Raw genomic sequence first — 24876 nt, forward strand, 5'->3', positions numbered from 1 at the left:
GAGAGAGGCTTGCTGAGATCACACTGGTGGACGGTGATTTAGCTGCACTGGAGCCTGGACTCCTCACCCATCGGATCCTGCCTCCTCCTTCCCCTCATCACCATGAGTCAGCATTATCCAGCATGGCCCTGTGCCAAGCTCTGGTCTTGGGGTCTTTACCCACATCATCCCATTTACTCAGAACAGCCATCCAAGACTGGTTCGTGTGGTACAACAAACATACAAACATCAAAATCACATACACAAGAGTGAGCTGGCCCCTGTCCCATGTCCACACTAGCGCAGACCTTACTGTGGGGACGGGATCACCAGCACTGGTTTCTTTGTTCCCGTCCCCTGCCCCTTTTACATTTTTTGTAGAATATGGATATTGAAATCCACCATACACTCTCTTTTTCAATAAGCCACGCAGCCCTGGAGACACAGCTGGACCCTGTGGATTTGGTGAGATGCAGGAGTGAGCCATCCAGAGCCATCTTGGAGACCAGCTTCCAAGGAGAAGCCCACTGGTCTTCACCAACGCATGTAGACACCCACCGGCTTCCCATAACGTTCAGGCTAAGGTCTGGGCCATGGCGCCCCAAAAACCCTTTCTGTTCCCCTTTCTTTGGTGCCACCAGGCCACAAACATCTAAGCTACAATAAATATGGTAGCAAAGAAGACACGGGGGGACTGTCACGCACACCATCCTGTATCACCCACAGCTCTCTTCCCATTTCGTGGCTCCTCCACGACCCGCAGAGTCCACAAACAGCGCCAGGGGCACTCAGACCCCTCGTGGTCCTTGGACGTTGGTGGGAGATCTGGTTTTACTTTGTTCAAATTGTTTGCTAAAACTAATGGTGTGTTTCTTAATTTCCTGGAGCTTGGGGAAAACAGCCCAGGAAAAAAAAAAAAAAATCAGCCTCTGATTCATTTTCTCCCTTCCTTCCCCAAATGAAAGAGAAAACTCACTGAATGCCCGTGGTTGATAGCTGTGAGTACCTTGAATCAAAGCCCTGCTTCCCCGTATGGTATAGAGTCTTGGAGGAGCCTTCGAAGCTAGCTCCTTTCAACAAGTTTCAATAAAAGTGCCCTGCCATCAACAAAGGCACAAGCGAATCTCAGCCCCATCAAATCCAAGCGTTTGTCACCCTGAAGCCTGGTGGGAAGGCTTTTGGGGTCAGGGAACCAAGGGGAGGCCAGGGGTGGAAGGAGCAATATCTTGTTAACTTTTTTTCTTGAGGGCAGTTTGCAACTTCACTACCACCCCAACTTGCATTTACCTTGGCCTGAAGAATTGGGACGTTCTGCAGTAAGGTCCATAAATTCCTTTTTTAAGCTAGCATGAGCCAAATATAACAAGTAGCTGTCCAGACCTGTTTAAAAAGAATAAACCCCAGCTAAGCACATAAATAACAGCCCACTGCCTTTTATCATATAAACATTGCTGGAAAGCCAAATGCGCTACAGAGCCTAAACACAGATTCTCATTGTTATCTCATTAAGTCCATTAAATATGCAGGAAGGAAAATGCTTTCATATCTTGGGCCTGCTTTAAACTATCAGGGAACAGATTAGAGTCAATGAATGCTGTGAACTCTGAAACTGCCAGCCCTGGATGGGGAGTGTGGGGGGTGCTCCCAGTGGAATCTGGGTCCGCACCTGTCACAGACAAGAGTTCACAAAATCTAAGTGGACTCTGATGTGCACCTCCCTCCCTCCCCCGGCCCCACGCCCCCATTGCTGGAAACTTCAGTGCCTCATCTGTAACTCACGAATCAGGATCAAGAGATAAACCCCCACCTCTGAGACAGAGAGTCGGTAGACTCCAAGCAGAGACTGTGCAAAAGTCTCTTGCCGGTGCTCCGGAAATTGCCAGGGGTTCCAGGCCGCAAGGCGAGACGGCTAAGTTGCTTCTGGCAAGTTGGAAAGAGCTTATCAATTATTCATGCAACTGGATAAACAGGGATTTTATCTTGTAGCATGAATCAAGAGATAAAAATTCCATTTCAAGAGAGAGGGGTGGAGACTAAACCCTGAGTGTTAATTGTAAACTGAAAAAAAAGAAGAGGGAAGGAAGGGAAAAAAGGTCTTAGGCTTGGGTTGTGCTGTGAGCACTTGTAAGATCCCCCACCCCCAAATATTGCTTCTCCAATTCCCCAAGACCCCCCAAACTAGGCAGATGGCCAGAAGAGAAACAGAGAGTGCCGTCTGTTCACCTTGAATTTAGCTAACCTGCTCCCTGGGTGACATACCAGCCCTCTTATTGGCATAACGTGCCAGCCAGAACAGAACCAACCACTTGCAAGCTGATGGTGGGGGCATTGTAAACCCCCAAACACCATCCTTTTAAGGTATTTCTGTTTAAAATCAATGTGCTGCTTCCAGACTGAAATCCAAAGCAGAGGAAAGTGTACAAACAGCTGCCTAACAAGGCGGAAGGCTCAAAGCAAAACAAAACAAAGGCAAATCCAACATGCAGGATATTTTGGCCAAAAAATAAGATTTCTTTTTTCATGTCCCTTGCCCACCCACTACCCATAGCCTTGCGTCTAACAGTTCCTTAAAGACTAGGAAATTAACCCAAAAGATGAAATTAAGGAATTAGTGGTTTATCAAGGCATTCACATTATTAAATTTGACCATAGATGAGAATATTTATATGTATATATAAAATTCATCCATCCCAGCGTTAGCCGGGGTTGTCCCTGGGCTGAAGGACTATACGTAACTTTCATTTTTCTTCTTTCCACTTTGTATTTTCCAAGTAGCATATTAGGAACACTGTTAATTTTACAATGAGAGAGAAATAATAAACTCAGTGCTTTTAAAATCCTATATGAGGAACATATATTGATTTTTATAATGCGGGCTAACAATAAACTTTATAACTGACATAATTTGAAGTCACACATGTTCCCTAACTTTTCTTTTTTCCCCCCTTCGACAAAAGCCTCTCAAAACAAGGAATCTGTCACAATAGCTTTTGCCTTTTCTTGCGACCCAGCTGGTGGATGGGAGTGGGGGGCCAATGGGTACAGAAAGGTGAGACCCTGCTCCAAGCAGCTCTTCTGCACACACGAGCAGACATCAGAGGATGGGGACCGAACCATGCTCTTCGGCAAGCCCTGGTGGATCTACATCACTCCAGACTCAGACTGTCAGTGTCATGGTCAGAGGGACCTGAGTGTCTGGGTGACACCCGACCACCATTCTGGCCATCCCTCTGCCCCTTGCTGTGCCTCAGTCTCTCCATAGTCTCTTTTGCTTACCATACTTTTTGGATCGCAGACACAGGAAGTTGCATTTAACATTACTGAATTCATGGCTTGCTAACAACCTTGGTCCATGTTGGGCCCCTCATCTGTCTTATTTTCTTATTGTATACATTTTTCCCTTTGCCCCCACTCCCATCTCCACACCCGTTTCCTTCCTTCCTCCTCCTGAAAGACATCCCCTGGAGTATGTCTAATGGATTGCCTTAGATACACACACGTGAAATGCAAGCAACACTTGCGTGCAGGTTTGTGTTCTGGGTTTATATGAATGTGCTCTTCTGCTCAAGAGATGATGTGCTTTCCGGATCTCTCTGTGCCATCGCGTATCTCCTTGCTCCGACAGCCATGGATCCCTCTTTGCAGTCTTCACATTTGATAGCCACTTAGAGGCCACCACTTCCCACCCCATGAAGAGCACTATGGTGACCCTGAGATGACACTGGGGAGGAGGAGGCTCAGAGACCAGCCTCTCTGCCTCCCTTCCCTGTCCTCTCCTCTCTAGGTGGCTCCCAAGAGGTCATTTGAAAATGAGTGAACCTGGTCTGCAGAGGCCTCCCAGCTCCAACATCCTGCAGTGCTGAGCCCAACATGGGGTCTTGGGTGATGTGAGCCACTCATCCATAAACCCACCCAGTCCCCTCTGAAATAATGGTGACATCTGCCCTCTTACCAAAGACCTGCAGCCCACCAGGCCCCACACTGAGGGCTTTACTTGTGTCATCTCATTACATTTTCCCCAAACCTGAGGATTCTCCCTTTGCAGTTGAGCAACACAAGGCTCAGAAGGCTGTGCCCAAAGGCCCAAAGTCATGTACCTCATGAAGGGCAGCACCAAGACATGAGCCCCATTAGACGCCCAAAGCCTTCCTTCCACCATGAGCGGGCAACCTCTCCTCCATCCTGCATCAACAGAAGCCCTCGCTCAGGCTGAATTTTGTTGCCTCCCAAGTAGAATGAACCAAGCCAACCCATTCTTTCTATAGACCGCCTGCAACCCCTGGTGGGTCTACATAGCATCAAACGGTCAGCTCCACGACCAGAGGGACCTGACTGTCTGGGTGTCATGTTGATGAAGCTATTGGTGCCAGACCCAGCTGCTCAGCCGCCATTCCACAGCCTGCCATGAGTGACCCCAGCATCAGTGAACGGTTTGAGCTGGGCTGGGGACCCAGAAATTTAACAAAAACAAATCCCCAAACCTCCCAGGCAAACAAGGCTGGCCACATAAGAGCAGGCATTTGCTCTTCGCTCAACAGCACCCGCCTGTCACGCTGGTGCTGTGGCTGTTCACAGGAAGAACACAAGGCCCCGCCTTTGTGAGAAAGCACCCCTTAAGTGCAGGGATTAAGATGTGTCTCCACAGCTTGAGTTAACACATTAATGAATTGTTACTAAAAAATTAACAAACCATTCGGTGTGAGCACCACTCAGAGCAACAATTACGGCAAATGGAGTGTTAGTCATCCACCCACCCACCCATCCGCCCACCCACCCATCCAGCCACCCACCCATCCACTCACCCTTTCACACACCCATCCACTCATTAGCCCACCCACCTACCCATCCATCACCTATCCATCCACTCACCCATTCACCTATCCATCTACCCACCCACCCGCCTATTCACCCACCCACCTATCAACCCTCCCACCTATTCACCCACCAACCTATCCACCCTCCCATCTATCCACACACCCACCTATCCACCCACCCATACACTCATCCACTCACACACCCACCCATTAGCCCACCCACCTACCCATCCATCATCTATCCATCCACTCACCCATTCACCTATCAACCACCACCCAACCATCCACCCAACCACTCACTCACTCACTCCCTCATCCACCTATCCATTCACTCACTCATTAACCCACCCACCTATCCACCCACCTACCCACTCACTCATCCACCCATCTCCCCACCCATCCACCCACCCGCCCATTTACTCACCCACTCATGCACCCATCCACCCATTAACTCACCCACCTACCCACCCATTCATCCATCTATCCAATTACCCACCCACTCATCCACCCATTAATCCACCAAACCATCCACCCACTGACCCATCCACCCATTCATCCACCCATCCACCCACTCATCCACTCATCCATCCATCCATCCACCCACCCATCTCACCCCCATCCACCTACCCATCCTCTTCCCCTTCCATTCACCCACTCACTCATCCATCCATCTATCCATCCACCAACCCAGTCACCCATACATCCATCTATCCATCCACCCCCCCACTCATCCACCCATTAATCCATTCACCCACTTACCACCCATCCACTCATCCACCCACCCATCCATGTATCCATCCACCCAGTCATCTATTCATCCATCCATCCATCCATCTCACCCTCCATCCATCTATCCGTCTATTCACTGATTCATCCATCCATTCCCCCACCCACCCACCCATCCACCCATTAACCCATCCACCCATCCACTCACCCACTTACACATCTATCCACCTAGCTAATCACCCATCCATTCATCTACTGAATTCATACATTCATTCAAAACATATTCACTAAACATTTATGTGCCAGGTGTTAGGTTAAGCCCTCCAACGCCCCCAGCCCCTACCATACACACAATAGCCAGATAGAGCAAGAAGACCTATACAGGTTTGAGGGCTGGTGGGTGAGTTCCCAGACAGCCCTCAGGTTGTATTTCCACAACCTGCCTTCCCAGAGGCAGGTGAACAAGATGCCATTCAGGACCTAGGTAGTTTAGGTTCAGTCTGAGGAGCCAGTCTTTCCAGCCCAGACCAGGTTTCCATCCAGGCTCCATTGCGTACCAGCTGTGTGACCTTCAACTTCTCACCATGGGGTTTCAGGGCCTGAGAAGACTGGACCCTACACCCAATGCTCAATTCCTGGACATGGTCTTCTAATTCCTACAGGTGGGGCACAGCTTCATTCTATTTTACAGAGGAAGAAACAGATGCAGAGGGAATTGCAGGGCCAGGACTGCGGTGAGGCACCCAGGGCTCAAACTATGAGAAGGCATTCACCTGGAGGGGCTATCTGCACCTGTGCCCACCCGAGAGTGACTGCCTGTTACATGGTGAGCCCTGGGAACCAGTTTGCCTCCTCCTAGCACTGGGCCGTGGTGAGTGGCTAAGTGGTAGCATTAAGATTTGAATTCAGGTCTTCTGATAAACCCAGTGCTCATTCTGTGACAGTTCATTTGTTCTCTCATTCATTCACTCAGCAAACATGTAGTGAGCCCCTACTATGCACAAGGCATGTGCTAGGCTTAGGGGCACACCAGGTACTTCTGAAGGACAGGGACTTGGTTTTCCTGCCTCAGTTTCTTCGTCTGTAATATGCAGGTTGTTGTAAGGATCTGGTCGACTCGGGCCAAGCCAGCATGCTCACTCTGGAGGCAGAAATGGTCACCAAGAGGGGCCCAGCCCACCCCGGCCTGTCCCCTGCTTCATCCAGAGCTGCCCCAACCTACCTTTCTTGGCCCAGGAGGCTGCCTGGATGCTTATTTGGTTATTAGATAACCAGGCCTGGGCACCATTTCTTTGATCAGATACCCCTGATAACAAGCAGAGGAACCAGACCATTTTATCGCATGATTTTGTGGGGTGATCTTATCATCCCACAGTGTTTTAACAGGGACAAGGATGAAGAGGTAGGCATGTGGAGGGGAGGGGGAAGGAATAGAGGCCCTGCTCTGCAATACTTTCCTCCTGATTCCTTCTGGACTTTGGTTCTGGGGGAAGAGGTGGTGTGGGAGATAAACATGGAGCAAGAAGGCTGGCTCTCACTCACGGACATCTGACTCAAGGACGCTTCCCTCACACCCAGCAAGATCCCCTGAATCCTCCCAAAACCTCAGCCCCAGCAGCTCTGACCTCCCAGGGAGGGCCCCTGCAGTTAACAGCCCAGAAAAGCCCAGCTACAGAGGCCAAGATGCAGTAATGCCCACAGATGTGACTCACGGCCAACACAGAGCTGGGGCTTCTCCCCAAAACAGCTTTATGATTGCTACCATTTCAAAAGTTCTCAAGCGATTATTTGTTAAGAAAGAGGTCAGGAACCAAGCGTATATCACCCTTCCTTGAGCAAAATGCAAGATCTGGACAACATAACTTTTTCCTTTTTTTGATTAAAAATAAATTTATGTTTGAAGACAATAAATGAGTTTTAGCTTCGGTTCCTTCTTTTGCTCTTGTTTGATCTCCTTGTGAGTTGAGGAGAGCCTTGTTCAAACACTATTTGTCCATTTTCTTTGCTTTTTTCTATTTGTGGGGTAAAATCTGTGTTACCTCGTTGTGGTAACCTGCATTGTGCTTCTGTTTCCTCACCTGGAAAGTGAGGAGCGCTGGACCCGTCAGCCTCCAGTGCCCTTTACAGCTGCCCACATCCTCCCAAGTGTTGCCCCATCGCAAGGGTGAGAACGCAGCAGGCACAGGGCCCACCTGTAACTCTCAGCCTCAACAGTTGGGGTTTAGCTAGGATCTAGAAAAAGCACTTTTTGCGTGTGTGTGCGACAAGGTCTTGCTCTGTCGCCCAGGCTGGAGTGCAGTGGCACAATCATAGGTCACTGCAGCCTCGACCACCCAGGCTCAAGAGATCCTCCCACCTCAGCCTCCCTAGTAGCTGAGACTACAGGCCTGTGCCACTACACCTGGAGAATTTTTGTATTTTTTTGTAGAGATGGTGTTCTGCCGTGTTGCCCAGGCTGGATACAAAAAGTACTTTGGAGTTATGTTTCCCCCATTATTCACACACCTCTTTGAAGAGAAGCTGTTATTTTAAAACAGGCCTTTTCTTTTGGGATCCTCAGATTCAGAAAGGAGTAGACAACCCAGTGAGACAGGACGTGTTCTGGAGACACAGCACGGTGGTCGGAAGCAGGGACCTGGGGGTTCTGCCACCTTCCAGCTGCCTGGCCTCAGGACAGTGGCCCAAATTCTCTGAACTCAGTTGCCCCAGTTTGTAAAATGGCCTGACCATAATTCCTACTTCTTGTCAATTTGCTCAGATATAAAGTACATGCATACAAAGTACTCAACCCAGCTAGCGCCCGGCCCATGCCACAGTCTCAATAATTATCAGCAAATCCTCTCATTTATAAATAAGCCAATACAACTATTAATGCACAAGCACCATACTTTGTGGGAAAGTTCGTACCTCTAATAGCAGTACAATAAGTTCTGAAAATACTGAATTATGACCCTTCGTAGGACATCAGTGTAACACCCATCCTCCCCGCGAAAAGCCGCTAATGCTTGAACCCTCATCAGCCATCTGGGACTTTGAAACACCCACATCCAGAAAGCCCAGAGACTGAAGTCTCAAATGATTATGGCCAGAATAGCATGTAGTTTTAATTTATTATTATTATTTTTTTGATATGGAGTTTCACTCTTGTCATCCAGGCTGGAGTACAATGGCACAATCTTGGCTCACTGCAACCTCCACCTCCCAGATTCAAGTGATTCTCCTGCCTCAGCCTCTGGAGTAGCTAGGATTACAGACGCCTGCCACCACGCCCAGCTAATTTTTGTATTTTTAGTAGAGGCGGGGTTTCACCATGTTGGCCAGGCTGGTCTTGAACTGCTGACCTCACGTGATGCACCCGCCTGGCTCTCCCAAAGTGCTGGGATTACAGGTGTGTGCCACGGCACCCGGCCTTAGCATGCAGTTTTTAAACTACCCATAATTGTAAATTTTGTACATTGAAAGACAGATAATTGAACAAATAATCACAATTATGCAATTATAAATAATCACCCTGCACAATTCTCCTCTTGCCCACAAAGTTATCCCTTTCATAAGAATTTAACATGTGGCCTGTAGCCATTGTCTGCCAGGGAAAGCTCATACCAATTTCGGTTTCAGAAAGGCCACCTCGCGTCTCATAGAAACCAGAAAAAAAAATGTCATTTTCAGGAAGCAAATTGATCGTTTTCCTCACATTTCCATTTGCATAAGGTTGTGCTGTGGCCTTGCTCTGGACTTTTTCCTATTCCCTGTTGCCTCTGGAGAGGAGGAAAGCTAAGGAAGCTCGTGGGCCCGCGGTCCCTGGGTGGACTGAAGGGCTCTTGTAGCTCCTGGAAGCCTCACCCAAGTTTCTGGTAAGAAATCAAAAGGTGAGGTGGTGTCCCCTGGTCCTCTGTGGGATGATCAGCTCACAAAAGTGGGACATATGAGTCTATCAAATGCTTCAGAGGGGCAGGTGGACTGCTCACTGGTGAGCCCCGGGAAACGGGCCTGACCCAGTTCTCCAAACCTTTCCCCAAGGAGGCCACATCTCTGTCTTCTCTCTTCTCTCTTGTCTATTCTCTCTTCTCTTCCCTCTCTTTCTCTCTCTCAATCTCTCTCTCTCCCCCCACCCCCTTCCTGGTTCTCTTTTTACTTCTCTTGATTTCACTCCCTCCTTCCTTTTCCCTCTCTCTTCCCTCCCCTTACTCTCTCTGCCTGTTTCCCCTTTCCCCACTTCCATTTCTCTTTCTGTCTCTTTCTTTCTCTCCCTCTCTCAGGTCTCTCTTCTCTGTCTCTCTACATCCTCTCTTTTCCCCTCTCTCTCCTCTTACTTTCTTTCCCTTTTTCCTTTTTCTTTCCATCTCTTCCTCTCCGTCTCTGGGTTTATGGCAACACAAGGAAACCCACACATCCCCAGCCCGCAGCCTCGCCCCCTCGGTCCCACTTCTGTTACCCGGTGATCCATGCAGGTGGGAACAATCCAGTTAACTTTTCCCATCCGAGTGATTCTCTTTCTCTTCTTCATTCATAAATCCCATAACTCTCCCTGTCCTCCTTTCCAAGGCGCGTGCACTTGACTTCAAGGCTTGCCTGCCATCCAGGGTGCCACCAGAGTCCCAGTGCCTGGGGTGGGGGCCGGAGTGGACCCATTGGGGTCCCCCAGCCTGTCCTCCGCCTCATGGCTGCCTTGCCTCTGAGCTGCCACCCTCAGCTGACTCACTCAGATGAGATTTGGGGAGTGGGGGGGGGGAGCAGGAGGAGGAGTTGGGAGGAGGAGGAAAACCAGCCTGGTCGGCTCCACACTTCGCCTGGATGCGTTTGGGTGTGGTGGGGAGGGGTTGAGGGCCTCATTTACAGACAGAGGCCGTGGCTGGCTTCTAAGCGACCGGGTTGGCCACTTTCACTGAGCTTCTGGGTTTGCTGGGATCCAAGTTGACGCGACTTTTCCAGGAGTATCTGGAAGACGTGAATAGAAACTTCAGGGGTCCCAGGGCTTGAGGGGCTAAGGGGAACCCCCCCGCCCCGCTTGACCTTCCAGGGAACGGCCTGGCTAGGGGTGCGCTTTGACGCAAGGAGCGCATCGCTCTGGCTTGGCCGGGACCAGAGTTTGGGGAAGGCCTCCTTGCCCACTGCGAAGACTTTGGGGAAGGCGACTGCCAGGGGACAGACATCTAGGGGAGTGCTGGGGGTCTGAATGGTGGAAAGAGCTGCACCAGGGGCTGTGCGCCCTGCGCGGGTGTGCGAGCCTCGCCGGGGGCTGTCTCCACCTCTTCTGGAGAGTTGGACCTATGAGTGAGCAGCTCTGCTTACAACTATCAACAGCCGGGGAGGCTGAGCGCGTGTGAGCGCCGAGGGGGGCGCAGGACCCTTGCAACTTCTTCTCAGGACCCCAGCCTGGACGCCGGCGCCCGCTGCAGTTGGAGAGCCCAGCGCCCACGCCTCCCCTTGCGCACCTTGGGGGGTGCCCAGCGGGCTGTCCTGCTAGCCCCGCCGGGATGCTCGCAGCCATGCTCCCCTACGTTTGCGTCCTGGTGCTTTTCGGAGGTAGGTGCCACCCTCCCCCATCCGGCAAACTGGCTGAGGTCGGAAGGGAGGGAGCTCGCCGTCTGATGTCCCCTAAGGGCCCTTGGGGACTACGGCCCTGGGCAGGCGCACGCGGCCGCTGTGCTGCGCCCTGCGCGCCCTTCTCCAGTCTCACCTGGCCGGCACCTGCGCGCCTCCAGGAGCTTCCTGGGCCCTGCGGAAGGGAGTCGCGTCACCGCACCATGTGAGCGCCCCTGTACGCTCTGCGCCAGTCGGAGCCTGGCCTGTAGGTACCCAGAGCTGCCCTTTGTGCTGGGCCCAGTGGGACCGGGGCCTCCAAGAAGATACAGGAGGATCCCAGACCCACTGAGCCCCCCGTGGTACGGGACAGGCCCGGGCACTCAGACCAAGGATGCTGGGGTTCTTCGTGCTCACGGAATCCTGACCTGTGCAGGGTCGGGGCTTCGTCCTGCAGCAGGACTTGGGGAGAAGCTAGGGAGTGCTCAGTGGCCCCAGGCTCGAGTTGTGCCCAGCGGGCCTGACAAAGGGGACCAAGGGGCTTCAGGAACCCCTGGTAGAGGAGGCAGTGCCTTCTCCAGGACTAATGGGTTCCTGGTGGCTCTTCGTAGGGGTGGGGAGTAGGGTAGACAAAACTGTACAAAGGCCAGCTGACTGGAGTGTGCCATCACAGGGGCCAGTCACCACTGACAAAAATGACAGTAACCACAGTTGAAGTGTGCCCAGCTGGGGGCTCATCCCCAAGCACCCTTACATTATGAAAGGCTAAGAATTCTGGCCCTGGGCTTAGACCACCTGGTTGGGAAGCCCAGATCAACATGGTATCAACCCGTCTGGCCTTGGGTAAGCATAGCCATCTGCTCTCTCAGTCTTGACTTTCTCTACTGTCAAATGGGCTCACAAAATCCCCTCCTCCGTCTGGGATGGTTGTGAAGATTACGAGAGCACGTGCAGGAAGAGCACTCCACTTGCGGCCTGGCCCTGAGCTCGCGTTCAGGGAATGGCAGCCGAGAACCCCGGGGTAATGAGGGGCTGCGCGGTCCCACGGAGCACAGGCAAGGAGCAAAGTCTAAGTCACCTCGAGGAGCTCTTCAATCACAGTCTTTTCTTCCCAGCCCCCATATTTCTAGGCAAGCTGTTTTGGGAAGAGCTGGCAAGGGTGTGAATGAGGGTCGAGGGAGGGTCGAGGGAGGGTCGAGGGAGGGCGCCTCCGCAGTTTGAAGAGTTGCAGATGCACATGTGGAAAGGGACATTCATCCAGGGGCCGCTTCCCCTGGCAGCCTGGGAGCGAGAGGTCGCACAGCTGCCCTTGGCCACAGAGTTGATCACGAGCATGAAAAGAGACCACCTCAGCCCTGCTGCTTCTTTAGAAAGGGCAGGAAAATGTGAACTGGAAACGGTGAAAGGGGGCCAGGCGTGGAAGCGCGCCTCTGCTGGGTGCTGAGATAGGGAGGACAGGATGGGGAAACCGGGTGTCCATCTGCCGTCATCCACCTCTTCCAGGCCGTTGCACCCAGTGGGAAGGGGACAGTCTAGAGTGGTAGGACACATGCCCCAGGAGCCTGCAGTCTCAGTCACAGCACAGGACTGTTGTCTTTGGCAGGCCCGAGCTTCCCGTCATGCCAATAAAATCACTGTGAGTGTAGAACCGTGGCTGGCGCCTGGGGAGTCCTGCTGCCCAGCTCCTTGGTGACCTTTCACCACAGCAAGTGAGACAGATTCAACAGCAGAGAAGCCAAGAGTGTCCCGGGGGGCTGATGAGAGAGGGGGGGCATCCTGCTCCAGGGTCCACCTGCCCTCAATTCCGACACAGCCGCCAGAAAGGGGGAGGATGCCGTTCAGCCTGCCGCTGCAGCTCCCAGCTCTACCCCAGGCACTCTTTTCCACTGAACGCTTCTTTCAAAAGCTCTTTTCACCGCTGGCTGCATCACCAGGTGATGAGATCCTTTTGCTTTAGTAAAAGGAAACGGGACCCAGTTGATCCTTCAGCTACTTACATAATTTAGGTGCCTGAGCTGGGCAGGCCTGAACTTCATGTCTCCAGGTTCCAGAAACTATATATATAATGGCACACCAGCCACCCCACCAAAGGAATTCAGATTGAGTACACACATGTTAGGGGTTCCTAACCTTACCGCTATTGACATTTGGCACTAGATGATTCTTTGTTGGGGGTGAGGGGCCCCTCCTGTGCATTTTGGGGAGCTTAGCAGCAACCCTGCCCTCTTCCTACAGATGCCAGTAGCACCTCCTCCTAGTTATAACTGAAAAAGTCTCCAGATATGGCCACATGTCTCCAGGGGATAAATTGGCTCCCCAGTTGAGAATCACTGGTATGAACAGATCAAACCCAACGGGTAGCTTTTCAGATGAATCTGTCCAAATCACTGGGTTAGACGGATTTTGTTATTCTTGCTCTGAACGATCAGGAAATCAAAGGCACAGTGGGGCCCCAAGAAAAACAGCATGGCTTAGGTAGTTTCTAATTTGGACGTTGATTTTTCCCATTTGCTCTCCCTCCCTCTTGTATCTGAACATGGCGGCTGCAGGAGCCCGGCTGCGGTACGGGTAGTCACCCACTGCAGCGAGCCTTCCTTCAAACCCTGTCAGGCCAGATGTGTCTGGTGCCAGTTCTCCAGCTGCCAGCACTGGTTCACGCCACAGCAATTTCTGGCTTTTAAAAATCTCATTACTCAACAATTTGTGCTGGAGGGGGAAAATGAGAAACCATAGCTTCTCCTTTTTTTCTCGCACTTGTATTTTTTTTTTTTCTAATTTCAGCTCTGCTTTTATCTCTTGCCATATACTTTGCGATGGCAAGTTATCATTTAGAGTCAGATTAACTAGGTCAAAATCACAGGCTATTCCATAATAAATTAGTTGTTGACGTGGAGCTCTGTTTTGAAACCCAGAATAAAAACTAAAGAAAATTACTTAAATACACTCTTCCAAAAATCTAATGTGAATAGAAACGCGTAATCGTATTAGTTATTTAAAACAAACAAAAAAATTATCAGTGGAGACTTCCTCTTCCTGCTTTGCGATGTGCTCCTCAAAGACGAATCACTGTGGCCAGCTGTGTCACTCATCTTCTGACCAAGGCTGTGATCGCAAAATTCAAAACAACCAGCTCCAGGCAAATATAGCAGCTTCCTTGATTTCAAAACCATCTGGATGGCAAAGCAGTTAGAAGCTACATGTGAAGAAATATTTTTGCAGCATATTGGAAGTTAACTGTGCTAATGAAAGCTTAAAGCCAGAATGAGCCCCTGATAAAACTTCCAAGATACAGTGGTTCATGCCAAAACCAGCCTGGAAAATGAAGATCAATAGCTCAACGTGAAGGGAAGGAGAAGCCATTAAAATTGGTTTGAGTTTGAGGGCAGCTAGGCTGAGTTGGGGGACTCCTGAGAAGGAAGTGAATTCTGAAGTTGGCACGGAGGGTGGTTTTGGAATTAGACAGACCTGGGTCCTACCTTGGCTTTGTTACCTTCCTGTTCTGTCACCTGGATCCACGCAGCCTCCCTGAGCATGTGACCCAATCAGTGTGTTGGGAATGGTGATAACTGTGACCTCAGGGAGCGCTGGAAGTGTTCAATGAGATGGTATATGGCCAGGACTTAGCACTGAGAACCTGGTGAACCCTCTGTGCTGTCCCTGCAGGGAGTCAGATACTGCCCTAAAGTCCCCAGACATGGGGAAGAAAGAGCCAGGGCCCCTGCTCTCAGGAAGTTGCCATTTCAGCTTGAGCTTGTACGCATCACTTAGCATCTGTCTCCTTTTGGCAGGTGCTGTATTTTCTTCCCCATGAGAACACCTTGACTATCATAATTATATCAACAGCAATAAAATTAATAATTGTTTGGGTTTAACCCCGACACCATGCAGGGCCAGGCTCCATCCTTCTTGCTGCTGTCTCCTGTCATTCTGCCCCAGCCCTGTAGCCAGTGCTACCATCATCAATTTCCTTATCTGCAGAGTGGGGGTGTTGACAGCGCTCACTGCTAGAGTAGGGTGAGCTTGCTAAGAGGAAGAATTGGGCTGGGCATGGTGGCTCATGCCTTTAATCCCAGCATTTAGGGAGGCCGAGGTGCCAGATCACCTGAGATCAGGAGTTCAAGACTAGCCTGACCAACATGGTGAAACCCTGTCTCTACTAAAAATAAAAAATTAGGTGGGTGTGGTGGCAGGCACCTGTAATCCCAGCTACTTGGGAGGCTGAGGCAGGATAATTGCTTGAACCCGGGAGGAGGAGGTTGCAGTGAGCCAAGATTGCACCACTGCACTTTAGCCTGGGCAACAGAGCCAGACAAAAAAAAAAAAAAAAAAAAAAAAGAATTGTCTAGCAGAGAGGCACTGACAGAGTCTCAATTCAGTGGACATGTATTGTGTGCCTTCCTGTGTACGTGCCACTCACTGGTGTGAGATGCAGAAGACAGAAGGACAAATCAGACAGCTCCCCACCTTCATGGAAAGTGGGCAACTCAATCTTAAATGAGCAACTAATTACAAGACTGATGAGCACGTTCCCAAGCAGTTTTAGGGGTGTCGAGCCCAGGCTGGGAGGTTCAAGAAGGCCTCCCTAGAAAGGTGATATGTAACTTAGAACTTGAAAAAAGGGGAGGGGCTAAGTGAATGAGGAGGGGGCAGAACAGACAGAATTCCCAGCAGAAGGACTAGTATGTGCAAAGCTTAGATGCAAAAGAAAAGAGAGTGAGGGACCAAGTGGTGGACAGTGGACAAGGTCAGGGGTTGGCAGGGGGTGGTTCCTGGAGGGTTGTGGGGCCTCAGAAAATAGTTGGACTTCATATCAAGAGCAATGGAGTGTTCACTGAAGGATTTAAAGCAGGGTAAGAATGAGATGCCTCTAGAAGTGAATTCCCCATCACTAGAGGCATCCAAGAACTAGCTGGATGATGTGAGTAGCACTGGCTAGGAGTTGACCTGGATTTGCTTCCAGCCCTGAAAATGTCTAACTGTAAGCCAGCACATATGCTATCAACAGCTGTTTCGGTCCCTCCCTTCTCCCTGCCCCCATTCAGAGCCTGGTAATAATGACAGTGACAGTGATGGGCTGTACTTACTGAGCCTTCTCTGTGTCCACCAGGGCCCAGGCTCAGCTCCTGACTTACAGCAGCGTTTGAGGTGGGTTGTTAGTCCCATCTTACAACACTCCTGGAAGGTGAAGCTTTTCACTCCCATTTGACAGATGAAGAAACTGAGGCCCAGAGAAGTAGGTGACTTGCCCAAGAAGAGCTAGGCAGGGGTATAGCTAAGACTCATTTGCAAACTGGAAACCTTGACAGGCAAAACTAGAGGTAACGTCTGTGCCCATTGATACCATAGTGTTGTCTTCAGTTTCATCATCAGGGAAATGAGAAGAATGTTAGTACCCCTGAGTGAAATCCAATCCAAAGGCCGTGACGTGGCCCACAGCACCCTGCCTGCCCTGGTCCTGCCTGCTTCCTCACTCAACGCCAACTACCTGGGCAGCTCCTGGCTTGGCCTCCACATAGGCAGCATCACTCCCTGCGGGCCTCCACGCTCTCTTGCCTCTGCCTGGAACGCTCTTCTGGCTCCTTCTTCCACTCAGGTATCTACTCCGATGTTACCTCCTCTGAGAGGCCTTCCCAGAAGGCTAAAATGGACTCATTGACTCCCCTCGCACACACACACAAAAACACACACACACGCATGTATGCACATGCACACACATGCACACACAGACACACACGCACACTCACTCACACTCACACATACTCATGTGCATGCACACAGTCCTTCCCAGTACCCTGCTCTGCCTTTCTGCACGACACCCCTCACTGTCCTTACACCGTGGCCTATCATTACCTGTTTCCCTGTTTAACGTCTGTTCCTCACTACGAAGTAGGCTGCACAAGAAGAAGGCCTGGCCTGTTTTATTGACAGTTCTTTCCCCGGTCCCTAGAATAGTGCCTGGCACATAGTAGGTACTCAGTAATCACTCATATATCCAACATAGTGTAAGCAGCAGCAGACGGGAACCCCAGTCACAGCTGCACTGAAGGGCCCTGCCACCGAGGCCCTCCTCAGCTCCTCTGGGGCCTCCCTAGCCACCTCCCCTCTGCCAGTCCTCTGCTCTGTTGTCTTCATCTCTTCACCTCACCACCAATGCCAACATCTAATTGAGGATGTTAACCACTTCAGGGGGCATTTTGAGATTTAAAATGTTTGCATGCTGTCAAGATGTAAAGTCCATCAGCTGGAGTCTCTCTTGATTTATGGACACTGTCTCAGCCATGTTCACTCTCTCTGCGCTCTCCCCTCCACGTGCTCCTTGATCCCCATGTAACAGTTGTCTCCACACACTTCACAGATAACCTCTATTTCTTCTTAGAGAGGATAGTGGCTGCTGGGCTGGAAGCACCACTGTGAGGCAGTCACTCAGAGCCCACCAGCTTGTCCATCAGCCGCATTCCTTCTCACCACAACCTCCATATGCACGCATATGCTGTTTCTTCTGCCTAGAACTCTGTTCCCTGCTGCCAGCCTCCCCTTCGCCTGCAGATTTTAGTGGAAATGCTTAGCAGTGGAATTGCCATGGCAAAGTGTGTTTGCTAAATTCTCCCTCCAGCCTTTTTTCCAAATGAGTTGTAGCAGCACCACCCACATGGTGACCTAGGAGACCACTCATTTCTTACATCTTCACTAACCCTTGTTATTATTACTTCTTAAAAATCATGCCAGTGGCAATGCTTGGTGGTTTTTATTTGGATTCCTATAATACTATGAGCAAGGAGAAGCATGTATTTGTGTTTTATAGTCCTCTTGTATTGCTTTTCCAATGAACTGCCTGGTCACATCTTTCTCCCGTCATTATATTAGATGTTCAAACCATTTTTCTTATTGATTTGTAAGTGCTCTTTATATACAGAAAAGTAGCTGTCTCTTGTATATGTTGCAATTTTTTTTCAGCTTGCTGTTTGTTCACCCAAGCTTCCTGAAACAGAAGTTGCTGTTTCTCTTCTCTTTCATGTTGACTCCATTGAAACCTGTTTAGGGGTGCATGGGCTACTAGCAAGTGTATATATTCCCCAGAGGGGAGAACAGATGATCAGATATTCCTACCATAAATTACCACTTTGTATGTGTGTGTGGGGGGGGAGCTGTGTGTGTGTTGGGGGGGGTGTGTATGTGGCAGAGGGAGAGGGAAAGAGAGAAGGAGAGGAAAGGAAAGAGTCAGGGAGAGGGAGAAAGACCAACGTACCTCAGAGAAAAAACAGCTAGAGCACTGTGCTAGCACATTACTTCATTTTATCCTCACAACCTCTCTATGCCATGAACACTATTACCCCATTTTCACCCTACTGATAAAGACATACCCGAGACTGGGCAATTTACAAAAGAAAGAGGTTTAATGGGCTTACAGTTCCACATGGCTGGGGAGGCCTCATAATCATGGTGGAAAGCAAGGAGGAGCAAGTCACGTCTTACATGGATGGCAGCAGGCAAAGAGAGAGAACTTGTGCAGGGAAACTCCTGTTTTTAAAACTATCAGATCTTGTGAGACTTACTCACTATCACAGGAACAGCACAGGAAAGACCCGCCCCTGTGATTCAATTACCTCCCACCAGGCTCTTCCCATGACACCTGGGAACTGTGGGAGTTACAAATTCAAGATGAGATTTGAGTGGGGACACAGCCAAACCATATCAGATACCAAGCACTCAAGTCATCCAGCCAGCAAGCCCAGCAACCCAGATTTGTGGGCCACCAAGTTTCATGCCTCAACTGCCAACCTCCAGTGAAAGTTCAGCTCCAATTTCATGCAAATACCTCCCTGCCCTGATGCCTTTGAAAGTACCAGGAATTAAAGCAAAATCTGGACACCAGAAGACACACACAGTCGGAGGCATCTGAGCTGACTGTTTATATAACATGGCTTAATGGGGAAGATTGCAGTAGGAGACCACAGACATGCTAACAAGAACAGTTTTTTAAAACCCCAATTAAATGTTAATCTGAGAGTTGCTGAAGACAGAAGGATCCTAATTGTTCATCTGCAAAGACTGCAGAATGGGCTGGGCTCCAGAATTCAATTGCCCAGGTTCACATTCCAGCTGTTCCATTGACTGGCTAACCACTTGATCCCTCCAAGCCTCAGTTTCCTCCTTTGCAAAATGATGTTTAACCCATGGGACTGCTTGAGTAGATAAGACTGTCCGTGTGGGAGGCTCACTGCAGACCAGACACAGAGCAAGTCCTCAGTAGATGTCACTCATACCATTTATGAAGGTGACAGGACACTGCCCTACAGATTCCAACCTTTGAACCTGCTACATTGCTTCTTCTGGGTGGCTACAAAGCTAACTTCTCCTTCTGGGATATCAGGAGCTTGGCTGGGGAGAAAGAGACAGAAATGGTGTCTGGATGGGTCAGAGGAAGATGGGGATGTAGAGAAGGGTAAAGAGGTGAGAAGCCCAAATTCCTGCTTCCAGAGGTGCAAGGGGACTCAGGTTGCTTTTGCCTGGGGATGTATCCAAATGGCCCACTCTGGTGGCTAGGATGGTACTAGGTGTTTCTGGGAAGTGGGGATTTGGGGAGTTTGTATTTGTTTCCTGGGGCTGTCATAACAAAGTACTATAAACTGGGGGACTTGGAACAACAGACATCCAAAATCAAGGTATCAATGGGGGCATGCTCCCTCTGAGGCCCGTAGGAGGGAATCTTCTTTGCCTCTTCCAGCTTCTGGTGTTTGCCAGCAGTCCTTGGCATTCCCTGGCTTTAAACTCATCACTTCAGTTCCTACCTCCATTGCCAAGTGGACTTCTTCTCCCTGTGTGTCTCTGTCACTGTGTGTCATCTCCTTTTCTAATAAGTACACCAGTCATATTGGATTTAGGGCTCACTCTGCTCCAGTTTGACCTCATTTTAATTAGTTACACCTGCAATGACCTTATTTCCAAATAAGATCACAATCTGAGGTACTAGAGTTAGGACTTCGGCATATATTCTGCAGGGTTGCAATTCTGCCCAAAATGCCTAGTGTTGTATCCAAAGGGCCCACTCTGGTGGGTGGGATGGCACCAGTTGTTTCTACGAAATGGGAAATTGAGAAGTAATGTGATCATCCAACAGTTGAAAGGTGAGTGGCAGAGGGCCAAACCATATCCAGGGATCCAGAGAGGGAAAGGAGGCCAAGAGGCCAGAATTTAAATACCCAACAATAAGCAATGACTTAAATACATCTTGAGGGAATTATGCATATAAAAAATTATATATCCAAAAAAATTGACTAACATGGGAGGATATTTATGACATAATGTTAGAACACGAAACACAATGAACCAGGCACAGTGGCCCATGCCTGTAATCCCAGCACTTTGGGAGGCCGAAGTGGGAGAATCACTTGAATTCAGAAGTTCAAGATGAGCCTGGGCAACACAGGGAAATCCCATCTCTGTAAAAAATAATAATAATAATTTTTTAAAATTTGAAAAGAAACACAATATAGTATATTTGATTCTAATTATGTTTTCATGGAGGAGGCATCCTTTTTTTTAAATAAAAAAAGAAAACATATTAAATGAGCAGTTATCTCTGGGAGGTGGAATTATGAGAAAATTCTTTCCTTGTCTCTATGTTTTTCTCTGTATATTCTACAGGATCAGTTCCATCTGAGGCTGGGGGTTCAAGGAAAGGGGCTGGGTTTGCAGTTTCACAGTTTTGTAGCCTCCTGAATTTGCTAGGACTTCAGCAAGAGAGGCTGGTTAGAAATGTAACAGAGGCTGAGGTTGGAGAAGTGAAATCTGACCTGGCTTTAGGGCTTGGTCCTGGTGTCAGAAGTGGGATCACCTACAAACTGGGGATCCTGGGTAGTCCAGATTCTCTTAGGCAGACTGATGTTCCTGGGAATGGATTTGGGGAACATCGGGGCCCCAAACATCCAGATGTTTAGATAAGGCCCTGTGCCCTCCCTGCTGTGAGGAGAGGTGCTTGCCAAAGGTGCCCTCAGTCTTGTGGATGGGGCTTCAGAACAGGGAACTGGAACCCCACTAGGGTGACTGAGGCTACACTGTAGCTGTGAGTGGATCAATGTCAGCAATACCTAACATCCATTGGGTACTGCCCTTATGAAACACTGTAGGAGCATTATATTATTTCTTCACAACTGTCTTGTGGTTTAGGTACTGCTATTTATCACCACTTGATACCTGAAGAAATGGACGCCACGGGGCTAGGGTGCTTCTGAAGAAGCAGAAGCCTAGGAAGACTACCGCCTGGTGGGCTCGTGGCTGCTCAGGAACCATCCAGAATGTGTGAAAGTCCAGACCCAATAAGCCCAGAACTCACAGCTCCCCAGGGGCCCTGAGGTTCTAACAGTCTGTTCACATGGTTGTCTCAGAGGCAACAAGACCTCTTGCTCATCACAGAAAAGAGCCAGGGAAGGTTGGATCCTTTACCAAAGCCAGGGATATGCATTGAGCTACGTGTTGGTACCATTAACCATGGAGCCGTTGCCCTGAGCAATCTGCTCTCTCCTCTCCCTCATCTCAAGTCCTTCTCTGCTAGAAACAAAACTGCAGTGGACAGGTACCAGTTTTGCCTGCCTGGGCTCCATTCCTCCTTCTTTTGCTACAGCAGAATTTCACTGACTCCAGTCCTAGAGGACTTGTCAGTCAAGGTGCTTCATCAATGTGCATTAAAAACAAAATATGAGCTGCCTTTCCCAAGCCTCAATGTTAAATCATATAGAAAGAGGGAGGAAAAGCAATAGCTCATACCCAACCCTACTCTTCTCCAAAAGTATGTGTAGATACAGGAGAGCACGACATGGCTGTATTTAGCCTGGAATTACCAATGACCACAGTAAAACAAAATTACTTGTTCTTTGAAATGTACAATTAGAGTTGCTTTAACATGTGTTTTTGGTGGTTGGATGTGGTTTCTAGATAGTTTGAAACTGAAGTCTACTGCTTGGCCCATCAGCTTTAACCAAATTCTGATGGGCTCCAGTTTCCTTAACAGCAACCCACAGACTGAAATTAAGACCAACTTGCCCGTGAGTGAAAGTGCCTGGACTTTTATGATGATCAGCATTTGGATTTGTTGTTTCTCGCACAGTCTTGCAATACTTTTGCATTTCCGTCTGCCTCTCACAGGAAATCACTTCAAGGTAACCATGAAAATCTCCGAGAAGATCATAACCTACATGACTGAGTGGCTAGCTGCATTTTGCTAGAAACCCCACCCCCAATCTTTCAGGGACTGTAAATGTTGCCTTAGGAAAATTCAGAGACATGTGTTTCTGCCTCTGATGGTGGTTAGGGGCAGCCTGACTTCTGGAAAAGTCGGAATTCCAGTCCCATATAAAGAGTCATGTCCACTGCCACCCAGGACATTCATTATTGTTGCTGACGGGGACCTAGGGAAGAGAGGTTGGGCCCCTGAGTCTCTAGAGCCCTGTAAGAGCTTCAACAAGAACATGGAATAATTTGTAATTTGCATATTTATTGCTAAAGAGCTTCTAAGAGTGTTTGAGTTGAGACCAGAGCTGCTGGACTTCATTATTAAGTGGGTGAAACATATTCCCTGTTTACACAGATAATTTGCTTAGAAAGTTCTTTTCTCTTTTTTTAATTCTGCTTAAATACAAAGACAAACTTCTTTCTCTCTCTACTTCAAATTCTAATTTAGGAGAGCTTAAATGAGTGAGCATGTCTTTACTGTTTCTAGATAACATCCTATAACTTCAGTGGTGAGAATGTCTCTTCATTCAAGTATTCAGTTCTTCAACAAGCATTCAGTGGGTGCCGACTATGTGCCTTGCACTGTTCTACACCCCAGGGATGTAACAGGGAACAAAATGAGCCTGGTGTAGACCTCATGGGACTTGCAATCTAGTTGGTGGGATGGGGCAGAGGTAGGACATACAGATTAGAAAACAAACACACGAAAGGCCGGGCACAGTGGCTCATGCCTGTAATCCCAGCACTTTGGGAGGCCAAGATGGGTGGATCACTTGAGGTCAGGAGTTTAAGACCAGCCTGGCCAACATGGTGAAACCCCATCTCTACAAAAAATACAAAAATTAGCCTGGCATGGCAGTGGGTGCCTGTAATCCTAGCTACTTGGGAGGCTGAGGCAGGGTAACCACTTGAACCCTGGAGGCAGAGGTTCCAGTGAGCCAAGATCGCACCACTGCACTCCAGCCTGGGTGACAGAGTGAGACTCTGACTCAAAACAAAACAAAACAAAAAACACAAGACAATGGCAGATGGTGATAAGCACTGTGAGAGGAGAGGAGAAAGGGAGTGGGGAGAGTGACCAGGGAGGTGGGCTATTAGATGAGGCATATCTGGAAGGCTTCTCCAAGTAGACTGCATTGCAGCCCAGTCCTAAGAGATGAAAAGGAGCCAGCGCTAGAAGATCCAGGATGAGAAGAACCTACTGAAGGAAAGTTAGGATGGCTGCTAGACAGTAACGGGACAAGAGGACGGGATAAGCAGGCCATGAAGAGGGTCACAGCCAAGCTTAAGGGCTTTGGAAAGCCAGAGGCAGGTTTTGGGGTTCAAAAAGGCTTTCTGGTTGCTGAGTGGAAATGCATCTGTGGGAGGTGGTGACGGTGGCTTGGTTATATCTATAGGGTTAGAGAGAGGTGGGACCCTTCCCCTGTGTGTGTGGAGGTGGAACTGTCAGGACTTGGAGATGAACTGGATGGGGGGCCTGTATTTGCTTTCTGTGGCTGCCATAACAAAGAACACAGACTGTCTACCATCACACAAATCAGAAATTCTTTCTTGCCCAGCTCTGGAGGCTGGAAGTCAGAGATCAAGGTGTCTGCAGGGTTGGTTTCTGCAGAGCCCACCCTCCCTGGCTTGTAGGTGGCCGTCTTCGAGCTGTGCCCTCTACAGCCATTCTTCTGTGGGTACATATCAATGGTATCTCTCTGTGTGTCCAAATTTCCTCTTCTTAGAGCGACACCAGTCAGACTGGATTAGAGCCCACTCTAATGGCCTCATTTTGACTTAATCACCTCCTTAAAAGCCCTGTCTCCAAATACAGTCATGCCCTGAGGTACAGGGGGTTACGGCTTTAACATATGAATTTGGGGAGAATACAGTTCAGCCACTAACAGAGGCTCTAACAAACAAGAAGAGAAATATATTTAAAGGTAGACACTGTAGACTATCTAGTCCATCATAATCACTCAAGGGAATGACTTGTCCAAACTTCAAGACTGAAGTTACCCCTGGGGATGGGACAGGAGGTTTCAATAAGACTGGGAGTATTCCAGATCTTAGCCTCAAGGGGGGATTCCCAGGGGTTCATCTTTAAAGTGAGTATGTCCATATCACACTGTGGGGTACCTGGCAGAGTGCTAACCCTCAGGGAGGCCGAGCAGTGGTGGCCAGGATTGATGGCTTCACCCAAAGCTGCGGTGTAGCTGGAGGAGTGGGAGGGTTGGGGGAAGCGGACAGCTTGGAGAGCCCACAAAAGGCAAAACTCCCTGGACTGGGCAACTGGCTAGTGGGGAGTGCAGCGAAGGGTTTGCCTGGTGGACAGTGGCTTTCTTAGACAGGATGAAGGTCCAGGGGCAGTCAAAGGTGTGGCCTGGAGGAAGGATGGGATGTCCTCAGGGCGTGGGTGGCTGTGGCGGGGTGTGAGCCAAAAAGAAAGCCATTGGGTGGACAGGGAGAGACAAGGGGACTTGGTTTCCCCTCCTGTAAAGCAGGGGCATGACACTTCCCTATCTCAAAACACTAAAACACTGCCAAAAGGATTAAATGAAAGAATATAGCAAGTAGCTCGTGAAGCTTCATTCTCAAGCATTTCCAAGGACCTGCTATGGGC

The 24876-nt window shown here is 49.4% G+C and overlaps 1 protein-coding gene and 1 long non-coding RNA gene across 3 annotated transcripts in view; one reads left to right on the forward strand and one right to left on the reverse strand.

The window, feature by feature from the left end:
- Positions 1–258: 258 nt before the first annotated feature.
- LOC112632540 lies at positions 259–10152 on the reverse strand. Its single transcript, XR_003121405.1, has 3 exons — positions 9955–10152; positions 1787–1899; positions 259–1359 (listed from the first exon to the last, which is right to left on the reverse strand). It is a non-coding gene; the product is annotated as an uncharacterized LOC112632540 (long non-coding RNA).
- A 118-nt stretch (positions 10153–10270) lies between these two features.
- Positions 10271–24876, forward strand: part of APCDD1L (APC down-regulated 1 like) — a 55832-nt gene continuing 41226 nt past the window's right edge. Inside the window, exons 1-2 of one of the 2 annotated variants that reach the window (XM_025398209.1) lie at positions 10271–11045; positions 11716–11885. In XM_025398209.1, coding sequence (XP_025253994.1) covers positions 11861–11885 — 25 coding nt within the window. In that variant the 5' untranslated portion in view covers positions 10271–11045; positions 11716–11860. The remainder of the gene's footprint in view (positions 11046–11715; positions 11886–24876) is intronic. The other variant, XM_025398208.1, reaches the window with a different exon arrangement.

The sequence above is a fragment of the Theropithecus gelada genome, chromosome 10, assembly GCF_003255815.1.
Source record: "Theropithecus gelada isolate Dixy chromosome 10, Tgel_1.0, whole genome shotgun sequence".
Taxonomy (NCBI): Eukaryota; Metazoa; Chordata; class Mammalia; order Primates; family Cercopithecidae; genus Theropithecus; species Theropithecus gelada.